Below are 21,696 nucleotides of genomic sequence, written 5' to 3'. Positions count from 1 at the left end.
ACACTGGTTGAAATAGAGGGCGCAAAGAGGGAAAGAGCCTTTTGTGGTCACTGAGCTGTGCCCAGATATTATGGTGCTGGGCTCTGGCACAAAGCCCATGGGTAGGTAGAGGAAGAAAGATTTGCAGCTGCAGTATCAGATCAAGGATGGCTGAGCTCAAAATGGCCAAGCCCTGACCAGGGTTACAGACAGCATCTGGGCTTCACCCTGACTTCAAAACAAAAAAAACAAAAAAAAAACACCTTTCTGAGTCAACAAAGCCGGTCCCACCTACAGGATGGGGAGCTGTACTTTGGAAAGCCGTGAAAAAGGCTTACGAATCATGGTGGAACCATCTAAACATGAACTCAGAGCACAATGCAATGGCTGTGCAGGCTAACACGGTCCTTGCAATCCGGATGGATAAACTGAGGAATATCAAGTGGGAGTAAGGAGGTGCCATTCATAACCTCTCTGTATGGCATTACCGAGACCCCTGCTGGATACTGTGCCCAGCTCTAGTGTTCACACTTCAAAGAGGACACAGACAAATGGGAAAGAGCCAAAGAATGATTTGAGATCTGGAAAATTTGCCTGATGATGAGCCTGAAGAGGCTCGATGTATCTGGCTTATTAAAGAGAAGGTTGAGTGGGGGTTTGATTGCAGTCTGTAAGTAGCTCCATGGGGAAGACATTTCTGATAGTAGCTGGGTTGGCTCTTCAGTCGAGCAGAAAAAGGCCTAACAAGATTGAATGGTAGGAAGCTAAAGATAAATGTATTCAAACTAGAAATAAGGTGCAGATTTTTAAGTGACGATAATTAACCATTGGAACAATTTACCTGGGGATGGGGGATTCTCCGTTGCTTGGGTATCCTAAAATCTTCCTAAAAGACATGTCATCGCATAACCAGAAGATGTGGGCTTGATGCAAAAATGACTGGGTGAGGTGCTGTGGCCTGTGATCCAGCAGATCAGATAAGATGATCACAATGGCCTCGGAATCTATGAATAATCTAGCCTAGGGGTCAAGTTTCTCCTTAACCTTCTCTTTGATGAATGAAGTAGACGGAGTTGCTTCCGTCTCTCACTATAAGGCAGAATTTTTCTTGAACCTTTCCTCTGCAGGCTCTCTGATTTGTAACCGATGGTTTGAAATGTGGACACCATGGCTGGAGAGTGTCTAATAAGTCTCACCAGTGCTGTAGACAGAGGAAATATCACCTCCCTACTGTTACTCAATATTTCCCCACTTGTACATCCAAGGATCATGTTAGCCCTCTTAGCCACAGCATTGTACTGGGAGCACGTGTTCAGCTGGTTTCCACCATTCATCCCAAGTCCTTTCCAGTTGCTACTTTCCAGGGTATAGTCCCCCATCCTGTAACTGTGACCAACACTCGGGGTTCCTGGAGGTGAGACCTTGCACTTGGCTGTATTGAACTGCATCTTTGATTATGTCCCGCTCACTCATCGATACAGTGCAGTGACCCACCCCTAGTCCACCAACCTTATCATGTGCAAACTTTATCACCAAAGATTTTATATTTTTTTCCAAATCGTTGATAGTGTTGGGCTGAGAACTGATCCCTGTGAGACTCTGCTCCCCTGCACTCCAGCTGATAATTCCCTATTAACAATTAATGTGTTGAGGTCTAGGAGTTGACCAGTTTCTAATCCGTTTCATTGGTGCTACATCGATTCTGGTGCTAGTTTGTTAATCAGAATGGGCTGCGGTATGAAGTCGGGTCCCTTACAGATGTTCAAGCACTGGGTATGATGTCCGCACCGTTACTCTTATAGGCCAGACTTGTCGTTTTCTCTAAGAAAGTTGATCATAAATTTGCTCAAAGCGTCTGCAAAGACGTTGTCTTTCCCTGGCAGATGAGTCACTGGAGCAATCCAGGGTGGATGCTGTGCTCCCAGAGCAGGAAAACTCCCTGACCCAGCTGGCTAGAAAAACCCCTCCTTGGCAGTACATCACTGGGGCAGTCTGTCAAAGCTTGGATGGGTTTGGATGTAATCCGAGAGAGGAAGCCTTGCAGGCCAGACAAATGGCACACGGAAGTGGAGCCTCATCTACTGCAAACCTGGAAGGGGTGGGGGTCTGTGTGTGTCATTTGTCTGGATCTGTTACTGCAAAGGGGCAGGGAAGTCCTCCTTGGCCTTTTGCAATAGAGCCCCCTCAGCGTCCAAAGGCATTTTGGGGTGGTACGTCCACAACTAGCCTGCCAGAGGCTTGGATGTAGCCTGGCGAAAGGTGCTGGTCAGTTGCACGGGTAAAGAACCTGTCACAGCTTTGGCATCTCAGGGCTCCAGTGACCCCACCTTGTGTGAGGATGGAAACGAACTAGTCCTCATTCCGCTCCTTGGAACTTGGTATGTTCAGTGTGCAAACCTTCCTGAGGACCCGTGTCTAGGAAACAGAGCTGGATGTGTTACACTGATGATGGGCATGCAGGGAATCTTGCATGCCCAAGAAGATTAAGGTATTAATAAAATCCTTGTTTACTGTATTACAACACTAAACCCATTGGTGCAGGTTTGTGTTACGTTTTCGCTGGCAATTACCATTGTATTAAACACACACAAGAAAAACACAGTCAAAGTATTTGAAATGTGAAGTTACGTAAGAACTTCATTGTCACAATGTCCATTATTCCCTTCCCCTCCGGTTGTCTGGAGTATTTATAGGAAAACGCTCCTGTGGCCCTGTCTCTTTAAATAGCGCTGAAGCTGGAGCTCACTGTCCTCTGGGGGAGAAAGGAAAAGTTCTGGGAGATGTTTGCTTTTGCCACTGTGGAGGATGTTTGCTTTAAGGCAAAAGAAAACCAGCACAAAGGCATAGCACGGAATAACCAAACCAGAGAGGTTTCAGAGGGGCAGCCGTGTTAATCTGCATCAGCAAAAAACAACGAGGAGTCCTTGTGGCACTTCAGAGACTAACAAATGTATTTGGGCATAAGCTTTCATGGGCTACAGCCCACTTCATCGGATGCATGGAGTGGAAAATACAATAGGTTTATGGAGTGTATTTTTCACTCCACAAACCAGAGAAAGCCTTGTCTGTCTGCTGGCCTTTCTTGCTTGCCAGCCCGCTGGGGAATTCCAGGCCCAGCACACGGTGTTAGTCTTGGCTACTCTGAGCCCTGGTAGATGTCTGCCTATGGCAGGCTGTCGGAGGGACTGCGTTAGCTGCCTCTCCAGTCTCAGGCTTACCGCAGTGTTGCAGGATTTAGGTGAGCCTGGCAGAGGTTCTCTGGTTCTCTTTCTGGTCCCCTCCAATCAGGTCAGGGCAGCAAAGGTGTTCGGATGGGATGGTGGATCCCAAGGTCATGGTGTGTCGGCCTCCCGCTTCCGTGATGGGTGTGTCTGGAATGCTGTCTCTCCAGAGATGGCTGCAAGGATGCACATTGCTGCATTCACTGGCCTTTGTTACTCTGGGTTATCTCAGTGAATGCTCTCTTTAGGGCATTTCTGATTCCTTCTCCTGGACTCCACTCAGGTGACTCTGATGGCAAAGTCCCTGACACGTTATGTGAGCAGTTTGCTGGGTTCAGGGGGTCTGGGGGGAGGGAGCGGCTGCAGCTGAGCTAGCGTTGGGAATCAGATGAAGAGGATCTGGCTCTGTCAGGAGGGAGTGTCCATCTCGGTGTGTGCATGGGGGCTGGGGTTCCCAGACAGCACTGTCTTGAGCTTTTCCTGGTGGGCTGCAAGATGATCCACGCTCTATGGGGACCTTCCCTTGCAAATGGCTGGAGAGCACTGGGTCAAGCCATTGTCCTGACTGAGAAATTACTCCCTGTGCCAGCATCGAGGACTGCGTTGATGTCATCTCACGTCCCATGCACTACCCTGTCTCCTGGGCCCTCCCTTCCAGCTGCGTCTGTGCTCAGGAGATGCAAGGAGCCAGACAGTGGCGTCCAGCCTTTGATCAGGAAACACCACCAAATTGATAATCAGTGGGAGGGGTTGCCCGGGGAGGGGGGCTCAGAAGAGCTGGAAGAAGCCTCTGTCCTGTGCTTTTGCTAAGTGCTGACTCGTAAGGGGTGGGAGTGGCTCTGATAGCCAGGAGACGGAGAGGAATTGTTTAGGCAGAAGCTAGGAGTCCAGGAGATTTCCTAGTAGGCTAGAACAGTCTTCCACCAAGAGAAGTGGTGGAAACTCCATCACTAGACTGGATAAACCCTTCTCCATGTTCTGCAGGGAATGATCTCTGGTCCCCGAGGAGGCGGACTACATGGGCCCTATTGTCTGTCTCCAACCTTTGTGATTCGCTGGCGGTGGAGAAACCCTGGGGTTACACCTGCGTATGGAATGCGTGTCTCCAGCTGAGTAATTCTGTGCTAGCAGCCTGTCCCTCCACGCCTCTCCTGATCTCATTGCAGGGTTCAAAGCGAGTCCTGCGATCCAATGAATACGTCCTTCCACCTGGGGGCCTGATGGAGACTGACCTGGAACTGACTTTTTCTTTACAGGTAACAGGCACCTTGCTAGCCTGGATGCAGAGCACCCAGCTTCAGCAGGCTCTGACGCTCCTCATACCGCCCTGGGTCCCTTCCCGACAACAGGGAATTCAGGGAGAACCGAGCAGGATCCCAGTGTTGATGTCTCTGGGAGCTTTGGTCCCTGCGGGGCGCATGTGTGATGCGGGGAATGCGCAGTTGGGGGCCTGACTGTCAGCACAGGGCTGATTGCATCTCCATGCTGCATGCCAGCTGCTCTGGGCACCTTGCTGTGCCTCGCCCGTGCAGTGTGGGCGGAGGAGATGTGGAGGGTGAAGCAGGTTTGTGTGGGGCCTGGGGGAGGGAGCGAGCAAGCTGCTCAGGATGGTCCATGGCTGGGAGGAGGTTGGGGTGCAGGCTCCGGAGCTGAGAGGGCTGTAGCTGCATGAACATTAGGCCTGGCCTGTGTAGCTCTCCTGCCCTGCCATGGCTGGGTGTTTTCCCTCCCACTGTAGTACCCACATTTCCTGAAGAGAGATGGCAACAAGCTGCAGATTATGCTGCAGCGAAGGAAAAGGTACAAGAACCGCACAATCCTGGGCTACAAGACTCTGGCGGTGGGAATCATTAACATGGCGGAGGTAAGCGGCGCTGGTCAGGGAAGAGGTGCAGTGCCTGTGAGCCTGGGTGGCCTGGCCCCGAATGATGCCTGGGAGCTGCTGGGGGCGGCTAGCCCAGGGGTTGCTCTGGCCTAGCAGCATTTCCCAGCCGCCAGCACTGAGTGGCTGGTCAGCAAGTGCGAGGCATCCTTGCGGGGGCACCGTCGTTGCTGGCTGTGTGCTGGGCGGCCGTCACTGTGCTCTGTGTTTCTGCTCGCCCAGGTGATGCAGCACCCCACAGATGGAGGGCAGCTTCTGGGCCTCCACAGCAACATGAAGGATGTGAGCATCCGAGTGGCTGAAATCAGCATCTACTCCCTGTCCAGCCAGCCCATTGACCATGAGGATGGCAGCGTCCTCTCCGGCCCCAAAATCAAAGCCTCGGGTAGGTATTTCTCAACCCAAACAAGACTCGAGCGCTCCTCTCCTCTCTCTGTGTAGGTTTCCCCAGGCTCCCCCAAGCTGCTTTGGGGCAAGGATGTGGGGGACACATGCTGGGTGTTTCCCGGGGGTGGGGTGGGTGGCTCAGACATGGCATCTGCATTTTCTGGTTTCAGATCGCTCTCCAGACATGGATAACTACTCGGAGGAGGATGAAGACAGCTTCTCTTCCGAGCAGGAAGCTAGCGACGATGCTGTGCAAGGCCAGGTAAGGGCGGCTTAGACCTGCTGCTGCGGGGGTCTCAGGTCAGAGTGGGTCCCGCTGCCTGTCCTCAGGGAGAGGGGATGCCTGCAAAGCCCTAGGGCAGGAGGAATGGACTGAGCCTCTCCTGCCCTGGGAATGAATGCCTGGGTCACAGGGGAGCAGAGAGCAGGGCCTCAGGGCTCTGGCTGGCCGCAGCATGCAATAGGCGACATCTTGGGGGAAGGCTCTTGGAACCCTCGGGAGCACAGGGCTGCTCTGAGCAGATGTCCTCCTTCATCGAGCCATAGATCCCACGGCCAGAAGGGACCGTTGTGATTATCTAGTCTCGTCTCCTGCGTGAGACAGGCCAGAGAGCTGCCCTGAACAAACTCCAACTTGAACTAAAGCATCACTGTTAGAAAAAAGTCCCAGGTGGATTTAAAAATTGCCAGTGCTGGAGAATTCTCTCTAATCCTGGGTCAATGGTTCCAGTGGTTCATTACATTCACTGTTAAACATCTGCACTATATTTCCGGTCGGAACTTATCTAGCTTCAGTTTCCAGCCCTTGGACGGTGTGATACCTTTCTCTGCTAGACTGAAGAGCCCATTATTAAATACTGGGCTCCCATGTAGGTACTTTCAGACGGGGGTCGAGTCAGCCCTTAGCCTTCTCCTTGACAAGCTGAACAGCTTGAGCTCTTTGAGTCGATCACTCTGAGTCCTGTATCATCCTCAGGGCTCTTCTCTGATGCCTCTCCAGTTTATCAACATCCTTCCGAAATTGTGGCCCCAGACCTGGACACAGGATTCCAGCAGTGGTCACACCAGTGCTAAACACCGAGATAAAGGCCGGGTCTACATGAGAGTTAGGCTGACAAAGGCAGCTCTGTAAGCATCTACGCTGCAATGGAGCTCCCACCGACGTCACGCTCCCACTACGCTGACTCAGTGAGGCCACCCGCGAGAGGTGTAGCGCTTGCACCGATGTGGCTAGGTCGGCACAGTCTCAGTGTAGACGCCACGTTGCTTACAGTGACTCCTGCTGCCTTTCAGAACCCGTCCCGCAATGCCCCCACTGGCTGGTCAGACACACACTGCCGGCATGGGCATAGTGTGGACATGTGAAACCGATTTGAGGACTGGGTGGCTGTACGTTGACATAACTTAGGTCGACTTAATTTTGTAGCATAGACTTGCCCATAGTAACCTCTCTGATCCTGCTCCCAGAGTCGCCTGGCTGTGATGCCAGGCTGGCATTAGCCCTTTCAGCTGCAGAGTTGCATTGGGAGCTTGTTCAACTGCGTATTCACGACTCCGCCTCCAAATGTGTGGCTGAGGAGTGTCCTGGGGGAGCTGCTGTTTGTGACATCCAGGCTTCCTCCCGGGAAAGGAGCGTGGTTCAGTTGTGGGCCCCACCTTGAACTGCCCCCCACAAGGCCCTGGCCATCTGCTCCAGTACCCTGCTCTGGGGCGGCCCACGTTTCCCTTCTCATGGCTGTGGCAGGCTCTGCAGTGACAATGGGTCACGTGAACTCCAGCGGGCTGCACACCAGCTGGCTCCTGGAAGCCTTAGTCTGTTCTTCCCCCATCTCCTAGGTTGAGTCACGGGCAGCTCAGCCTGTAAGCGATGTGGGGCAGGACACGTGTGGGTCTCAGGTGCTGCATGATCAGGGTAAAAGGGAGTCCCAGGGGAGCGATTCCCCTGCAGTGGCAGGGCGCGCTGGACTGTATGGGGCAGTCTGGCTCTGGCGGTGCGCAGTCTGCTAGGGGTCGGTCATGGAGTGAAGGGAGGAGCAATCAGTGAGCGCTGACAGGCTGGGAGATAACAGCCTTGTGCTCCAACCTGGTCAGCTTCTAGGCGTCATGTCAGAGGGCCCTATGCTGGCTTCCAGGGGGGCCGGGACCCTTCCGGAAAGGCAGGGGTGCCCCCTGCACGCTGATGTGCTGCCGTCTCTCTCTGTTTAGGATCTGTACGATGAAGAAGATGAAGTGAGGAAGCCGAAGAAAGCCCGGAGGAAAATGATCAGAACCACGTCCGTGAGCAGAGTAACGTCCGCATTTCTTGTGTTAGCGCAGCAGCACTGGGACCGGGACCGGGCCCAATCCCTGCGGGAGCCCCAGTAGGGGAGCCGCCATAGCCTTTCCCCAGCAGGAGGCACTGCAATCTCTGGCTGCGGTGGAGCTCCCACCAGTGAGCAGCTGGAGGGTGGCGGTGCAGGGCCCTGTGCCCCTGGGGGAGAGAACACCCCACCCACAGTGCAGTGATCTCGCCCACAGGCCGCGAGCGGTGTGTAGCTCAGGAGAGAGCGACAGCCGTCCCGCACTGGTGCGGGGGGTGCCCATCCCTGGGGGGCCATTGACTTGGTCCTGTGGCTCAGTCCTCTCTGCCCTGCTTCCTGGTGGAGCCTGTGCCACCATGGGAAGACGGGTGCGAAGCATGCGGTACGGCCCAGTGTTGTGAGGGCAGCCGCGTCACTTGCACACGTGTCCCTGGCTCCGAACACATGGAGGTTTGCAAGGTACATTCCCCAGCTCTCTGCTCTGCCTATCCACAGAGCTTCTCTGGCCCCCGGCACTGTTGGAGCCCCTCACACCTACCCTCATGTGCCCCAGGAGACAGGGCCGGACTGTTCTCCCCATTGGACAGGTGGGGAGCTGAGCCCCAGGGAGCAAAGTGACTGGCCCATGGGCACACAGGACGTCTGGCAGAGCGGAGACTCGAACCCAGGTCTCCCAGTCTATTGTTGTTACTGTTGTTGCTACCGAAAGCAAAGGAAATCTGGCTCTCCCTCTCCCCGCCTCTCCTGAGCCCTCAAGGTCACGTCTTGTCTGTCGGCCTGCCGATGTGCACACATACCAGCCAGGCTCAGCACGGGCAGATTCTGCTCCCACATCTCCTACTCAGTGTCAGAGGGCCAACCCGAACCAGTTCAGAGCTCTGCCCTTGGGATGGATTTGGGGAGGCCTAGGGAGCAGTGGCTGCTACTGGCCCGTGTGCTCAGGAGGGGAGGGGGCTGGGGGCTGTGCAAGCCCCCCTAAAAATGGCAGAGAGCCCATAGCACCTCCCAGCCTGCGTGCTGTGGGTCTGGTCTGCACTGGGGAGACCTGCTGTGGTGTGACTGTAACGCTGGTCTTACACCGGGGCGCTCTGCTGGGCTTGCCCCAGCCAGTGCTCCTCTCTCTGACAGTCAGGGCCTTAGAGGGGCCGGGTGCTGTGTCTCTGCATGTGGCCTGTCCTGGCTGCCTGGATGCTTTGCAGAGGTTCCTGGTGTCCTGTGGATACTTCGCTTGTGTTGTGTCCCTTTGCCCTCCATGTGTTGTGTCTTTGTCTTTGGGAGCTCTTTGAGTTGGGCCGTGTCTCTCTCTGTGTTTAGCTAATGCCATCGCTGACATGACAATAGCTCATAAGCCCGGTGGTGCTGACAGAGCCGCTAGCTTTGAGGCTGTGGAGGGGGCCACCTCTCCTCATGGAGGGGTGCCGTAAGCTCAGCACACGGCACAGTGAAAGCGGGCAGCTGGGGATAGCAGCTCCCTGGGAACCTCACGCATTTTCCTCTGTCCTTTCCTTCCAGCAACCGAACTTCAAGCAGAAATTTGTTGCTTTGCTGAAGAGATTTAAAGTGATGGATGAGGTGAGAAAGGGTGGGTCCGTCCCTGTCTGACGTATGGCGCCAGTGGGATGAGCACCTTGGGATCAGTCTGGGGAGCCGGGGGGGGGGCCATGGTTCCACCATTTCTTACTGGCCATAAGGGCAAGCGATAGGGCAAGGGGGCAGAGGAGAAAGGGGGGCGGTGTTGTGGGGAAGAGGTGGCGTGAGGGCAGGGGCTCAGAGAGAAGTGGGGATGGGGCCATAGTTTGGGTGCCAGTGGGGGGGCCTCCCCCACACTTTTAGGAAGCTTCTGCAGCTCCTGAATCAGTCCCTTGGCTCTCTCCTGGCAAACCCTATGTGCAGATGTGTTCAAGCCCAGTGGCGTCCCTCGGGGATGCAGTGTCCACCCCATGGAAAGCTCACTCCTGCCCCAGGAGATGAGGGCAGCACACGGACATGAGGCATGAATCCCCAGGGAGGGGCTGGCCAGCTCTTTGTAGCGTGAAGAGAGGGCACTTGTGGGTAACCGGCTAGCGGAAGAGCCTGTATGTGGCATGGGCAGAGCGTCAGGGTTTCCCACTTTCCAGCCTCCACGGGAGTGCAGTCAGGATGGGTGTGGGAATCTCCTGGTGCTTTCAAGTTCCAAAATCCCAGCATTTGGGTTTTGCGATGTCCGAGAACAAAGTGAGGGGAAATCAGTAGCAAAAACAACCTCAGCCCATCTGTCTATGGAAGAGCTCTGGTGCCTCAGGGGCTCGGAACGGGAGCTTAACGTTCGACCGGGGGATATTGCTGGGCTCCGAGAGGTGCCTTTTGCCCTCCCTGTGATCCCCCCCCAACCCTGGTTTGGCCAAGTTACGAGACACGGTAAATTGTCATTTGCACATTGTCAGTTGAGCTTGCTCCAGAAATCTCAGAACATTCCATGTGCTCCTCACGCCCCTGAGGCTGCCCCATGATCCAGAGCCACCCTCGTGGGGACACCGAGACTGGCTGCTCCTCCTGCTGCTCATCAAAATGCCCTTTGGCCTCGGGGAGAAGGTGCACTGGGCTGGGAGGCAGGCGCTCATGAGTTTGACTTCTGCTAAGGGCTGGAGTTACTGGTTCTGGTCCCGTCATAGTTCTCGTTACTGAGCACAGCCGCTATCCCTAGAGGGGAGGCAAGTGTCAGCCACCCTGTGGGAGGTACAGGGTCCTTCCTGGCAGATCTCTTCCATTTGACAGAGCATACCTGCCCCTCAGAAGGAGCCATCGCCGCCAGGGTGGGGCTGGGCTGTCTGTCGAATGAGGCTGTGGCTGTATCTGTAACCACTGCTCGGGGTATTATGCATCCCCCCATGGCTGGCCTATGCAGGATAACAACCTACTGCTGCTAGTAACGTAGGAACTCCTTCAGCTCAAGTGGCTGAGATCTACGTGCTAGTGCCGGTGGGCTGGGGCTCAGGCCGGAGGGGAGCCATTACAGCTGCACATGACAGAATTTGAATTTTCCTTTTCGACACCTGTGTGGAAGAGGCTGTCAAGATTGCTGGGTCTGACTCTTCGCAGGCAGGAAGCATAGCCTGGTGCCCACAATGGAGGGCACTGGGCCTGGCCTGGCTGCGCATTCAGGGGCCACCCCACTGCTCAGCAAGGTGCTGCCTCTGGGCCTGAAGCCCTCAGTCGCATTGCCCGTTTTCGCTGCCACGTTGCATCTCTGGCTGGGGTCTGCGCTGACATCCACTGTCCCCCCAGGGCTCTGCCTTTGCCTGACACTTCCCCACCCTTGCTGTACTGCCGGGTTCAGCTCCTCCAGTGGCAGCTGCTGGTCTTTAACCACGTCTCGGCTAACCCAGCTGGGAGCAGGCCTGCATGGCACCATGGTCCCCATGCGGGCTGCCCCAGTTGTGAGAATGAAGAGAAAGTATAAGGGGAAAGGCTAGTGTAAGCAAGGGCTTCGGCTCTCTCCGCTGTTCTGGCTCCTTGGTTGGTTCCTCCTGTGTCTTATGTTCTAAAGCTCATGCTTCAGGTTTCCAGCTGGCCTCCAGTAGGGGTCAGGAAGGGATTTTCCCCACTGTCACCCCCCAAAAGTATTCTGGGGTGGTTGTTTTTTTTAATCTCCTTCCTCAGAAGCCATCAGGGATGCTCTGTGCTAGAGATGAGACCCCTGTCAGGGTGGGGGAGGGGGAACCGAGAATCCTCTCTGAGGTGCTGGGCTGGCTCATGTGCCCAGGGTCTGGCTGATCGCCAGATGTGGGGTCAGGAAGAAATTCCCCCCCTCCCCCCGAGTCCCATTAGCAGTGACCTTGGGGATTTTCACCTTCCTCTGCAGCTTGTGGGTGTGGGTCACTTGCCAGGACTATGAGGCTAACTCACTGACTCATTTCCCTGCCATTGTAGGGGGCTGGATCAGTCCCCCCCATTCTCTGCCTGTGGCACGTGACAGTCTAGTCTCCTGAGGGCTGGAGCACTTTGATCTAATTCCAGTTGGGTTTAGTGCGTGGGTGTTGGGGGGTGGTGGTGGCGGCCTGTGACCTACAGGGGAACTGGCTGGATGATCTGGTGGTTCCTTGTGGCCTTACGCTCTATAACTGATTTTGGGGTGTCTTAGCTTGTTCTCCCCAGCTGGGGTAGCTGCATTGTCGTGGCCAGGTCGGGAGCAGCCAGACCTAGTAGTCAGAGTCTGCAGTCTCAAGGGGAAGTCGACTGGGCCAGGATACCGGGACATCAGAAGCAAGAGACGAACTGGAGATCAGAACCTCAGTCAGGAACCAGAGTCAGGCCAGGTCAGGATACCAGGGGGTCAGAGGCAGGAGACAAACTGGAGATCAGAACCACCAGTCAGATGCCAGGCATTACTCGGGGTCGGGCTGCCAGGAAATCAAGCCAGAGGCATGCAGTCCAGAACAGGGCAGAGCCCAGTTGTTCAGACAGCTTCCTGTTCCTGCTGCTGGCTTAAGTAGGGCCAGCGGGCAAATCAGCTGCTCTGGGACTCTGCCAATTGGACTGTAGGGGCGGAGTCTCAAACTGGGGCTGAGCATGGTGGGTCCCAGGTAACCAACCATCAGCAGGCTGCCAGGTGGAGGGTTGGAGCATGGCTGCTCCTGTAAATGCTGCTGCGGCCCCCAGGTTGAGTCACTTCTGCCCATAGCAGTAATCTCATTCAGTCCCTCTGTGTCATTTCTCTGTCTTCACACGGCGATCGCAGCTCCCTTGTTCACATGCTGTTTACCACGCGCTTCACCTTCCTGAGCGCAGGTGAAAGGCTAAATCAGTGTGGACCAATCCAAGGTGCCCCAGCTAAACGTCTCCCCAGAGCCAATTCCCTGCCGGGGGTCCTCACCCATTGCTCATGGGCTTGTAGCCCGTGTCCAAGCCTGGAACACGTCAGAGTGAAGGCTGCTGTGCGAGAGGGGGCAGAAATTGACAGGGCGATGTGTCGTCGCAGTGTTTGGTTCTCTGGGTTGAGCCAGCCGTAGGTAGAACCGGTTGAGGGCGTTGTGCTGGGTGAGGAGAAGGTGTTCATTGTGTTTTCTGTCACGTAATCTTCCATTTATTCTCAAAGAACTTCAGTGTCCCTGGGCAGAGGGTCCTTAGTGCAGAGGGTCTTGGAGGGGGAGAGCTGGAATTGGTGGCTCCCAGAGGGTTGTATGGGGTGGAGAGCTAGCTGGCCCGGTCTGCCATGAGCGACAGCAGGGCTCAGTGGAGGACTTCTCAGATATTCCGGCGACTGGTTGTCCCTTTATGAAGCCAGATCTGGTTGGGTGCATGACAATGGGCAGGGTATTCTCCCTTCTGCTAGCAGGTGTTTTGGAGATGACCTTGGTGAATCCGCTCCATAAGGATACGGTCGGAGAGCTCCCAAAAGGCAGACCAGTTTGTCTGGAAATGACTGTATTGGGGTGGGTCTCAGATGGCTTTGTCCTTCCCGAGTGGTCTCTTGAGCAGAGCAGAAAGTGGCTGGTTTAGTAAGAGTCTAAGCCCTGGGGTTTCCTTGCTGGCACTTGGTGTCCAGTGAATTTGCCAGAGAAGGTGGGTTCCAGGCTTCGTTTTGGATTGACTACAAGGTTTGGAGACTCAAGCGTGAGGAGGCTGTGGAGTCCTAGGTGGCTGAAGGACTCTGCCGTGTCTCTTCAGGGTACGTGATGAGCATATTATGGGGAGGTGATCACTCACCCACGAACTCCGTAGCTCATTTTGACTGAAGCCAGCCCATGCCCGGCTTTTTGCCTTCCTCACCGCGGGCTGGGTCGGTCCTGAGTGAGCAGGCTATGCGTGTTAGACTGGTGGCTTCGGCACTTGAACAGGGCTGGAGTTAGAGGCTGGGCCCTCCAGCACTTGGACTCATTTGTCTCAGAAGACTTAGTCCTTCCTCTGAGAAGCAGAGCTCGTATGGTCTGTTTTGGCTGAGGGTTTTAGTGCCTCCCTGAGGGTTGATGGGCAGTCTCTTGTCCCTTTTCTGGGCTGCATTTGATACTTCCATCTGGGATGGGAAATTAGCCAGCAGTGATGGTGAAGCGGGCATGGGGTCGTGCATGCAGGGAGGTGTCTACATTAGGGCAGGCCAGTCTCTAACTGCACGTGACGGGATGCACGTTTCCCCAAGGCCGGCCCAGCTGTGTGAAGTTTGGGAAATGGCAGCATGACCAAGTTCCTGCTCCTGCGGCCCTGGGTGGTGACTGTGAGCAGCTGCAGGGAGCTGCGCTCGGGCCCGCAGCCCTTTCGTTCCTCAGGTAGCTCTGTCCTCACTGCTCCATGAGAACAGGCAGGCTCTGGTTGGGGGATGGCCTGGAGGTGTTTCTCCAGAATGCTCCAGGGGTCCCAGAACAGGCCATAGCCTAGAGCGTGCCCTGCCTGTGTCAATGGAGGGAATCCAGGCACCTGGGCCAGGCAGGGACAGATCAGAGCGGAGATCCCCACACTAGGCGAGTGCCGGGCAGACAGGATTGTGGGGCTGCTCCTCTCTGGAGAGCACACAGCCGGGGACGTGGGGAGGGAGCATTGCTGTTACCTGTGCTTCTCTGCTGCAGGTTCTGGACTCCGACCCGGTGGGTCAGACCCGAGAAGTGGAGGAGGACCTGGGGCTGCTGTACGACAGTTTGGAGGAATGCAACAACAGCGACAGTGGCCCCGAGCTGGAGGATAATGAGAGCGTGCACAGCACCCCCAAGCCGACCCTGAGGTGAGAGCTGATAGGAGAAATGCAGATGCATCACATGTCCTGCACCGGGTGTCCCACGCCTTGCCCTGTGTGTCCCAAAGGTCAGTTACGCTCTCCTCTGCCCAGCCTAGAGCCCCGGGTGGTGCTTTCCTTTCCCGCAGCGCTCCCGGGTGCCTTGCCAGCACGCAGCCAGCAGCCGGGAGACCTGGTCCCCGGGCCTGTCGCCCAGTTCGATTCATGGGCTTGGAAAGGAAGCTTCCCAGGTGAAGGCTGCGCTGTGCCTCGCCAGGTGCTGGCCTCAGACTGGGCAGGCGGGCAGGGAGTTGTGTAACAGCCGGAGCATCACAATACCTGGCTAGAAGTCGCCTTGCCTGCGGAGTGCATTTCCTGGAGAGCCAGCCCCGGCTCGCTCGCTGCTGGACAGGACGGAGGGAGGGGGGGCGTGCACTGGCCCCAGGGAGGAAGGAGCCCTGTCATCCCTCTGTCCTGTGGGGGGGACATGCTCTGTCTACACTGCAGCTGCGAGCGAGCAAGCCCCTCAGCCCAGCAGACAGACTGGCGCTAGCTCCACTCAAGCTGGCACACTAAGAATAGCAATGTGGATGTTGCGACTCTCCCGCTGGCTCTGAACTTGGGGGCTAGCAATGACCACACGGCTATTGGGAGCGTGCTAGCAGGGGCTGCCTGGGCGGGGAAGCAGAAGATGTACATCTCAGTAGCTGGAGACTTTCTCATTATTCATAGAAATGTCCAGTCCTCTGCTGAACCCCGCTGAGCACCAAGTCTCACATTGTGGCAGTGAGTTCCACAGGTTAGCTGGGCATTGTGTGAAGAAGTACGGCCTTGTGTCAGTTGGAAATGAGCTCCCTTTTGGTGTCAGTGACTGTCCCCAGTTCTGGCCATGCTAGGGAGTGATGGACTTAGCTTCTCTATTCTGTTCACTCTTCCGGACGTGGAGGGTTGGCATCTGGCATCCCTCCTGGATGCTATGCAGCCCTGAGCCCTGCCATCTCTGCTGGCCTCCCAGAGATTGACTGCCCATCTCTGAACCCGTCTATTTCTGGGAGTACTCCACAGCTGCACTCGCTTTCCAAGGGAGGCCAGCTCAGAGATAGGTATGGTAAGATTTTACCGAATCACACATCCCCAGGCCAGGGCACACTGGGATCAGAGCACAGGCCAGAGACCGGCCCCCAATCATTCCCGGAGCAGAGCTTTTAGAAAAACAGCCAAACTCGATTGCAGAATTGCCACTGCTGGGGAATCCAGCATGACCCTGGGTGAGTCGTTCCAAGGGTTCGTTACTCTCTCTGCTAAAAATCAACGCCTTACTTCCAGTCTGAGTTTGTCCAGCTTCAGCTTCCAGCCACTGGATGGTGTTAGACCAGAGCCCAGTACAAAGTATCTGTTCCCCATGTCAGGACTTACAGACTGTCACCAAGTCCCTGCTTCACCCTCTCTTGGCCACGCTAAATACCCAGAGCCCTGGGAGTCTGTCCCTGGGAGCCAGATATTTTCAGCATTGGTTTTCGTCTTGTTCCTCATGCACCCGACTCGTTTGTTTGCCCCTCTGGCTGCCGCAGCCCCTGCCGAGCCCACGATGACAACCAAGACTTTCTCTGGGGCCGGGTGACGGGTGCCTTTGCCTCTCGCCTCATGACTCTGACTTCCTGAATCACCTCTTGTGGGGGACTCTGTGGCAGGCAAAGCACTGCCCCCAGTCTGTTCCCCTTTCCCTGTTGCATAGTCGGTCTGCTCCGAGCGCTGTACTCGCTTGGGGAGGGGTGATTTCCCTTGGCAACAACTGTATGGCTTTGTTCCTACTCTGCTGAGTGCAGCTGGGTTTTTACCTGGGGTCGTTCATTGTCTGTGGGACCAGTTTTACCGGGGATTGAACTCCAGCTCCAGGGTCTGCAATTCCCGGGATCGTGCTCCAGGCATCTGAAAAGAGAGCGGTGATGTTTGCTGCTCTCCAGGGCACCAGAACGGACTCAAATACAGTGCCTCCTTTTTCAGTGTCAGTTCAGCCGCTTCATTATTAAGTTCTCTGATTAAGCTGGGGACATTTTGCTCATAGGCTCAGCGGTGCTGCTCTGTCATGTGGAAACAGTGCCCTAGATGTCACTTTCCGCCTCTTTGATAGCCACGGGCCAGTGGGTGTTGTCATTTTTGGCCCCCCTGGGCTGCTTCTCAGCTTGTTCCAGCCAAGCCTTTAGAGCGGGTTGTGTCGCAGCCAGCCCTTTGGCTGCTCGCCACATCTGTCCAGCTCTGCCGGGATTCCTGGGCCTCCATCAAGCCCCCACTTCCCTCCGGATCTGGGACTCCAAATCCCAGCTCCCTTTGACTGGAGCTCGGGCCTCCTCCAGCCAGCCACGTCTTTATCAGCTGACTGCTGTGGTTTTGGTAGAGGATGGAGCAGACGGTGCTGGGAGCCTCCGGAGCGGGCCTGCCCATGGTTCCTGGCCATTCCTCCTTGTTCACTGGGAAGGTCTTCTCTAGCCAACTTGAGCCACTGGGGGGGCGCTGCAGGAAGAGCCTCGTGATCTCCTGGGGTTCGGCCAGCTGGTGCTCTGTACCCACAGTCAGCTAATCTAGTCTCTCGAGCTGTGGTTTGCGAGGCATCTGCCCGGGGCTTGTCTCCGCTGCCAATCATAGGCAATCGTCCAGCTGCTGCGTAGCCGCGGCGTGGCTCTACAGGCGACAGGAGGCCAGTCTGGAACACCCAGCAGCTGAGTGGCTGCAGGAGCCGGGGCGTGAACCTGCCTTGTGAAAGGAGGGCAGGGCTCTAAGTGTCTGACTCTCCGGTTGTTAAGCTCTGGGCCAGGCTGCCCAGGAAGGCAGTGCAATCCCCGTCACTGGGGGTCTCTAAGGCCAGGGATAGTCTGGGGTTACTTGGCCCTGCCTCTGTGCAGGGGGCTGGACTTGACGACTCTCCGGGTCCCTTCCAGCCTATGTGTCTGACTCTGCACTGGTGTAGGTCACTGACCACAGGGGGTGTTGATCTCAGCTGTGCGTTCCCAGCTCTCTGGTGGCAGGGGGCCAGCATTGGAGTGGGGTGATCTCAGCTCACGTTAAACACGGCTCTGTCTGGAAACAGAGAGGTGACCCCGGCACCCCCTGTGTATGGGACATAACCCTGGCAGCCCCCAAGAGCCCGAGCTGTGGGAAGGAGTCAGATCCCAAAGGCTTTGTCATCCACCCTCAGTCCAGCGACGGGTCCCTGAGGTGCCCAACAGCTCTGCTGTGTATGGTGGCTCTGGGGCCATCCCCCTGCGTCGCTGTAGCAGCCCCCTGCCCCTGGGCTGCCCACCCGCCCGGAAAGCGCTGGTGTCCTGCGGTCAGTGCAGTCCCATGGCATGTTCCCTTCACACCAACACTCACCACCTCCTGGGAGCAGCCCGGGCGGGGCCTCTGTGCCAGCTTCTCCCGTTGGTGATCCCCACCCGTCCCGGGGATCCGCGTTCTGTGCCAGCCAGGATCCCAGCCAGCCGCTAGGCACCACAGACAGGATGGAACAAGGCACCACGGAGCCCAGGAAATGTGGCACCGGTCTGAGGTGCAAGCAGGCACCAGGCTCCCTCAGACAGTCCCAGTCCGGGAGCGCAGGCGTAAACCTGCCCCAGCCCTCCCAGCAGGGAACTGGCCCGTCCTTGGCTCCCAGCCCTGTGTGCCACCTCTGGGAACCGCAGGTCCCAGACTCAGGCCCAGCCCCTTGGCCAAGTCTCCCCCCACCCTGGCCCAGCATGAGCCTGAGGGCAGGATCCCTTTGCGGCTCAGCTCCCGGCATTCTCTGGCTCGGTGTGCTGAGGGGACAAGCTCCTCTCCCTGCAAGCTTCACCCCCCTACCCCGGGGACGTGGGCTGGGCTGGTGCTGGAGCGAGTTGGGGGCCTGTCTGTGGCGCTGTGAGCCGAGCGGGGGTCCTGGTGTCTGTCTCATCTTGCCCTCTGTCTGTCTCCCTGTGCGTCCGTCTGTCTCTCCTGCAGGCGTTTCTTTGAGGGTGTCTCTCACTCGGATTCCCAGACTGAGATTGGTAGTCTGCACGGGCAGGAACGGGAGTCCAGCAGCCCTGTGAGTCACACCCCCGCCTCCTTGTCCTCCCCCAGCAGCCTGTAAGCCTGGGATGTCCTGCTGGGAGCCAGGCCTCCCAGGGAGATGCCTGTCACCTGCGGGGGTCACTCTGCACTGCATTTCCTTCTCCTTTTCTCCCTTTCCTGGGCACGAGCGGCGTCCTGTCCCAGCACAGCCAGACGGAGTAGGAGCACTCTCGGGGGGGGGGACACAGAGGATTGGTGGGAGCTCTGGGGTGCAGGCTGCCCCACGCTTGTGTGTCTCCGGAGGCAGCCAGAACCACATCCAGCTGCCCTGTGCTGGGGGCCACGCGTGAGGCTGCAGGCGGGGCTGCCGCGGCCCTGCCCTGGGATGCTCTGGTCTAGACTCTGGTTCCCTCTCCCCAGGGACAAGCGGAGAAGCGCAAGGCCGGAGCTCCGCGGGCCCTGGAGGAAGTGGGCGTGGAGGTGGTGGCCGCAGTGAGTGTCTGTGTGCTGTCAGGCCGGCAGGCGTGGCTGGTTGAGGCTTTTGAGGAGTGCTCAGTGTCCAGGAAGCAAGCTGTCCCCTTGGGTGGGGGGCGTGGAGGAATGCTGGCAGCCCTGAGGAGGGGGCAGACGTGGGCAGGGAGCTGAGAGGAAGGATGGTCCAGTGGTTAGAGCACTTGGGAGCTTGGCTCTGCTGCAGGCTCCTGGTGGGGCCCCTCACAGAGCCTCTGGGCCCCCATCCGGTGGGGCTGACAGCCCTGCCCTGTGAGGGGCCACACAGTGACGAGCACTCGGGTCCCACTGGGATGGGGCCAGAGACGTGCTGTAGCTAGACGCTGGGAGGGGGCCTGTCTCAAGGAGACTGGCTGTGGGCCCATCAGCCCCTGGGAAGGGGTTCCAGGGCCCTGGTCTCGCCTGTGTCCAGTGACTCTGTATCCCCTCAGGTGCTGGAGCCAGAGGAGCCCTCCCCACGCCCCGGGGCGGCAGAGACAGCCAGGCGGGAGAGCAGTGCTGACAGGCTGGCCCAGCTGGGCAGCGCCGGCAAGCCTGAGCCCCCAAACGCTGTGTCGCCCAGGTAAAGCGGTTCCAGACCTGCACGGCTGGGCTGGCTACACAGGGCCCAGGCTGGGATGGGGAGAGCATGGCTGGGCCCACCACGCTGTTCCCTGGCAAGGAAAGTGCTGATGGACCGGTCACAATGGGATGATGGGGGCCTGGCCTGGGCCCGGGTGCAGCTGGCCCGGCCCTGGGGGCAGGGGACAACGGGGGGTCTGGCCTGGCCCCGGAGGCAAAGGATGATGGGGGCCCCGCCCAGCCCAGCCCAATCCCGGGTGCAGCCAACTCCCGTGTAGCTGTTGCAATGGTGTGGGGACAGTTCTGGGGACCTGGCTGCCCCAGACTCTGCAGTCCCAGCGCTGGGGCCAGGGCTGCTGCAGCGTAAGCTCTAACTCCTGGAGATTCTCACCCGCAGCAAAGCTGAAAGCAGACAGGTGTGGCGGCCCCGCAGCACCTCCATGAAGGACCGGCAGAACTTGAAGGGGCAAAGCGACTGCACCAGCAGCCTGGACAGTGAAAACTCACCAGACTCACGGCACAGCGCCCAGGTCAGGCTGCAGCAGTGTGCGTGTGGGTGGCATTCCTGCCTCTTGCGGGGCAGGAGGCATGGCGGGGCGGTGAGGCTGGGCCCCGTTGGCTTGCAGGAGAGGCAGTGGGTGGCCCGGTTTGCTGCCTGCGGGACCCTGGACTATGTGGGTGAAGAGGCGTTGGAGTGGGACAGTGGCTGGCCTGTGGGAGACCAGGGGATCCCTACAGTGTTTGATCCTGCCTGGTTGTGCTGTCTTAGGTGCCCCGGAAATCTGTCTATGATCAGCTGAACCAGATCCTGATCTCAGATGAGCAGCTTCCAGAGAGCATCATCCTAGTGAATGTCGCTGAGTGGCAAGGGCAGGTGAGGAGGGAGGGGAGCCGGGCTGCACACCAGCTGGGCAGGCTGCCTGCGGGGCCATGGCAGGGGGCAGCCCCAGGAAACAGAGTTTCCAGGCTAGGGCCCTATGTCCTTTGTCCTCACTTGGGGGCAGCTGCTGGAGAACAAGACCGGGAATAGCATCAGTGCCTTCAGAACGATGTATTACATGACAGTGCAATAGGCGACTAGGAGAGACTGGCAAACATTTTGGTTTATTGAGAACCAAGGAGGAACCCCCCTCCCAGCTGGAGAGGATAAAATTGTCGATAATGGTGCGGAAAAGGCAGAAGTGTTCAGTGACTGTTTCCGGGCTGGAGTTGAAAAGGAACCAGGCTGATGGGCTCGTGTCACATGTGGAGGACGACATGCTTTCCAGTCCAGCCGAGGAGGATTAATCATCATGTGCCAGGGACGAACGTTTTTAAAACAGCAGGCCTGGATAACTTGTACCCAAGAGTCTTAAGAGTTGACTGAGGAGATCTCTGATGCTAATTTTGAATAAATCTTGGAATACCAGGGAAATTCCAGAAGCCTGGATGAGGGCTGATGTTGGGCCAATATTCCAAAAGGGCAGGCGGGATTAGCTGGCTAGCTGTGGGCTGGTTAGCCTGACATCAGTCCCATGCAATGTCATGGAAAAGCTGAGATGGGATCCAATTGCTAATGAAGGATAGGTATATAATTAATGCCAGCCAAGGTGGGTTTCTGGAAAGCAGGTCTTGTCAAACAGCCCTGATTTCCATCTCTGATGGGATTACAAGTTTGGTTGATAAAGGTAACGGCAGAGATGTAACATACTGAGACTTCGGGAAGGTGTTTGACTCAGCTCCACATGATGCACCGGTTCACAGACCTAGCCCAGCCTCGTGAGAGCCTTTGTTAAATGGACTGGCAGAGCTCGCAAGGAGTCGTCCCTGGGGACTCCTTGCTGGATGGGCATGTTTCTGGCGGGATTCCTCAGGGCTCGGGAACACTCGCTGCTGTTGTGCCCCCAGGGAGCTAGCGAGACGGAGCTGGGAGGCAATTTTACCTCCTTCTCTGGCATTGGCGCGGCCAGGTCTGGGGTCCACCATTGGTAACGGGGTGAGGGGCAGAGAAGAGCCAGTGAAATGATTGGAGGGCTGGAGAAAATGCCTCACAGTGAGACTGACAGCCCAGGCTGCTCAGATTGTTAGAGGGGAGCTAGAGGGGTGACTAGATTACAGTGGGGGAGAAAATGCCAGGTCCGAAAGGAACTTCAGGGGCCCCTCCCCAAGCTG

At 56.9% G+C, this 21,696-nt stretch overlaps 1 protein-coding gene across 3 annotated transcripts in view; it reads left to right on the top strand.

Moving 5' to 3' along the window:
• The window catches only part of LOC119852809 (phosphofurin acidic cluster sorting protein 2-like), a 113,489-nt gene that overhangs the window by 81,605 nt on the left and 10,188 nt on the right, over positions 1-21,696 (top strand). For all 3 annotated transcript variants that reach the window (XM_043512364.1, XM_038394590.2, XM_043512365.1), the window contains exons 3-14: positions 4,367-4,456; positions 4,939-5,064; positions 5,305-5,467; positions 5,640-5,731; positions 7,675-7,755; positions 9,282-9,341; positions 14,309-14,460; positions 18,424-18,508; positions 18,895-18,966; positions 19,416-19,546; positions 19,943-20,075; positions 20,315-20,419. In XM_043512364.1, coding sequence (XP_043368299.1) covers positions 4,367-4,456; positions 4,939-5,064; positions 5,305-5,467; positions 5,640-5,731; positions 7,675-7,755; positions 9,282-9,341; positions 14,309-14,460; positions 18,424-18,508; positions 18,895-18,966; positions 19,416-19,546; positions 19,943-20,075; positions 20,315-20,419 — 1,290 coding nt within the window. The remainder of the gene's footprint in view (positions 1-4,366; positions 4,457-4,938; positions 5,065-5,304; positions 5,468-5,639; positions 5,732-7,674; positions 7,756-9,281; positions 9,342-14,308; positions 14,461-18,423; positions 18,509-18,894; positions 18,967-19,415; positions 19,547-19,942; positions 20,076-20,314; positions 20,420-21,696) is intronic.

Source organism: Dermochelys coriacea, chromosome 3 (assembly GCF_009764565.3).
Source record: "Dermochelys coriacea isolate rDerCor1 chromosome 3, rDerCor1.pri.v4, whole genome shotgun sequence".
In the NCBI taxonomy this organism is placed as follows: Eukaryota; Metazoa; Chordata; order Testudines; family Dermochelyidae; genus Dermochelys; species Dermochelys coriacea.
Note: the sequence above shows the minus strand (reverse complement) of the source record. Positions and strands in the feature narration are given on the sequence as shown.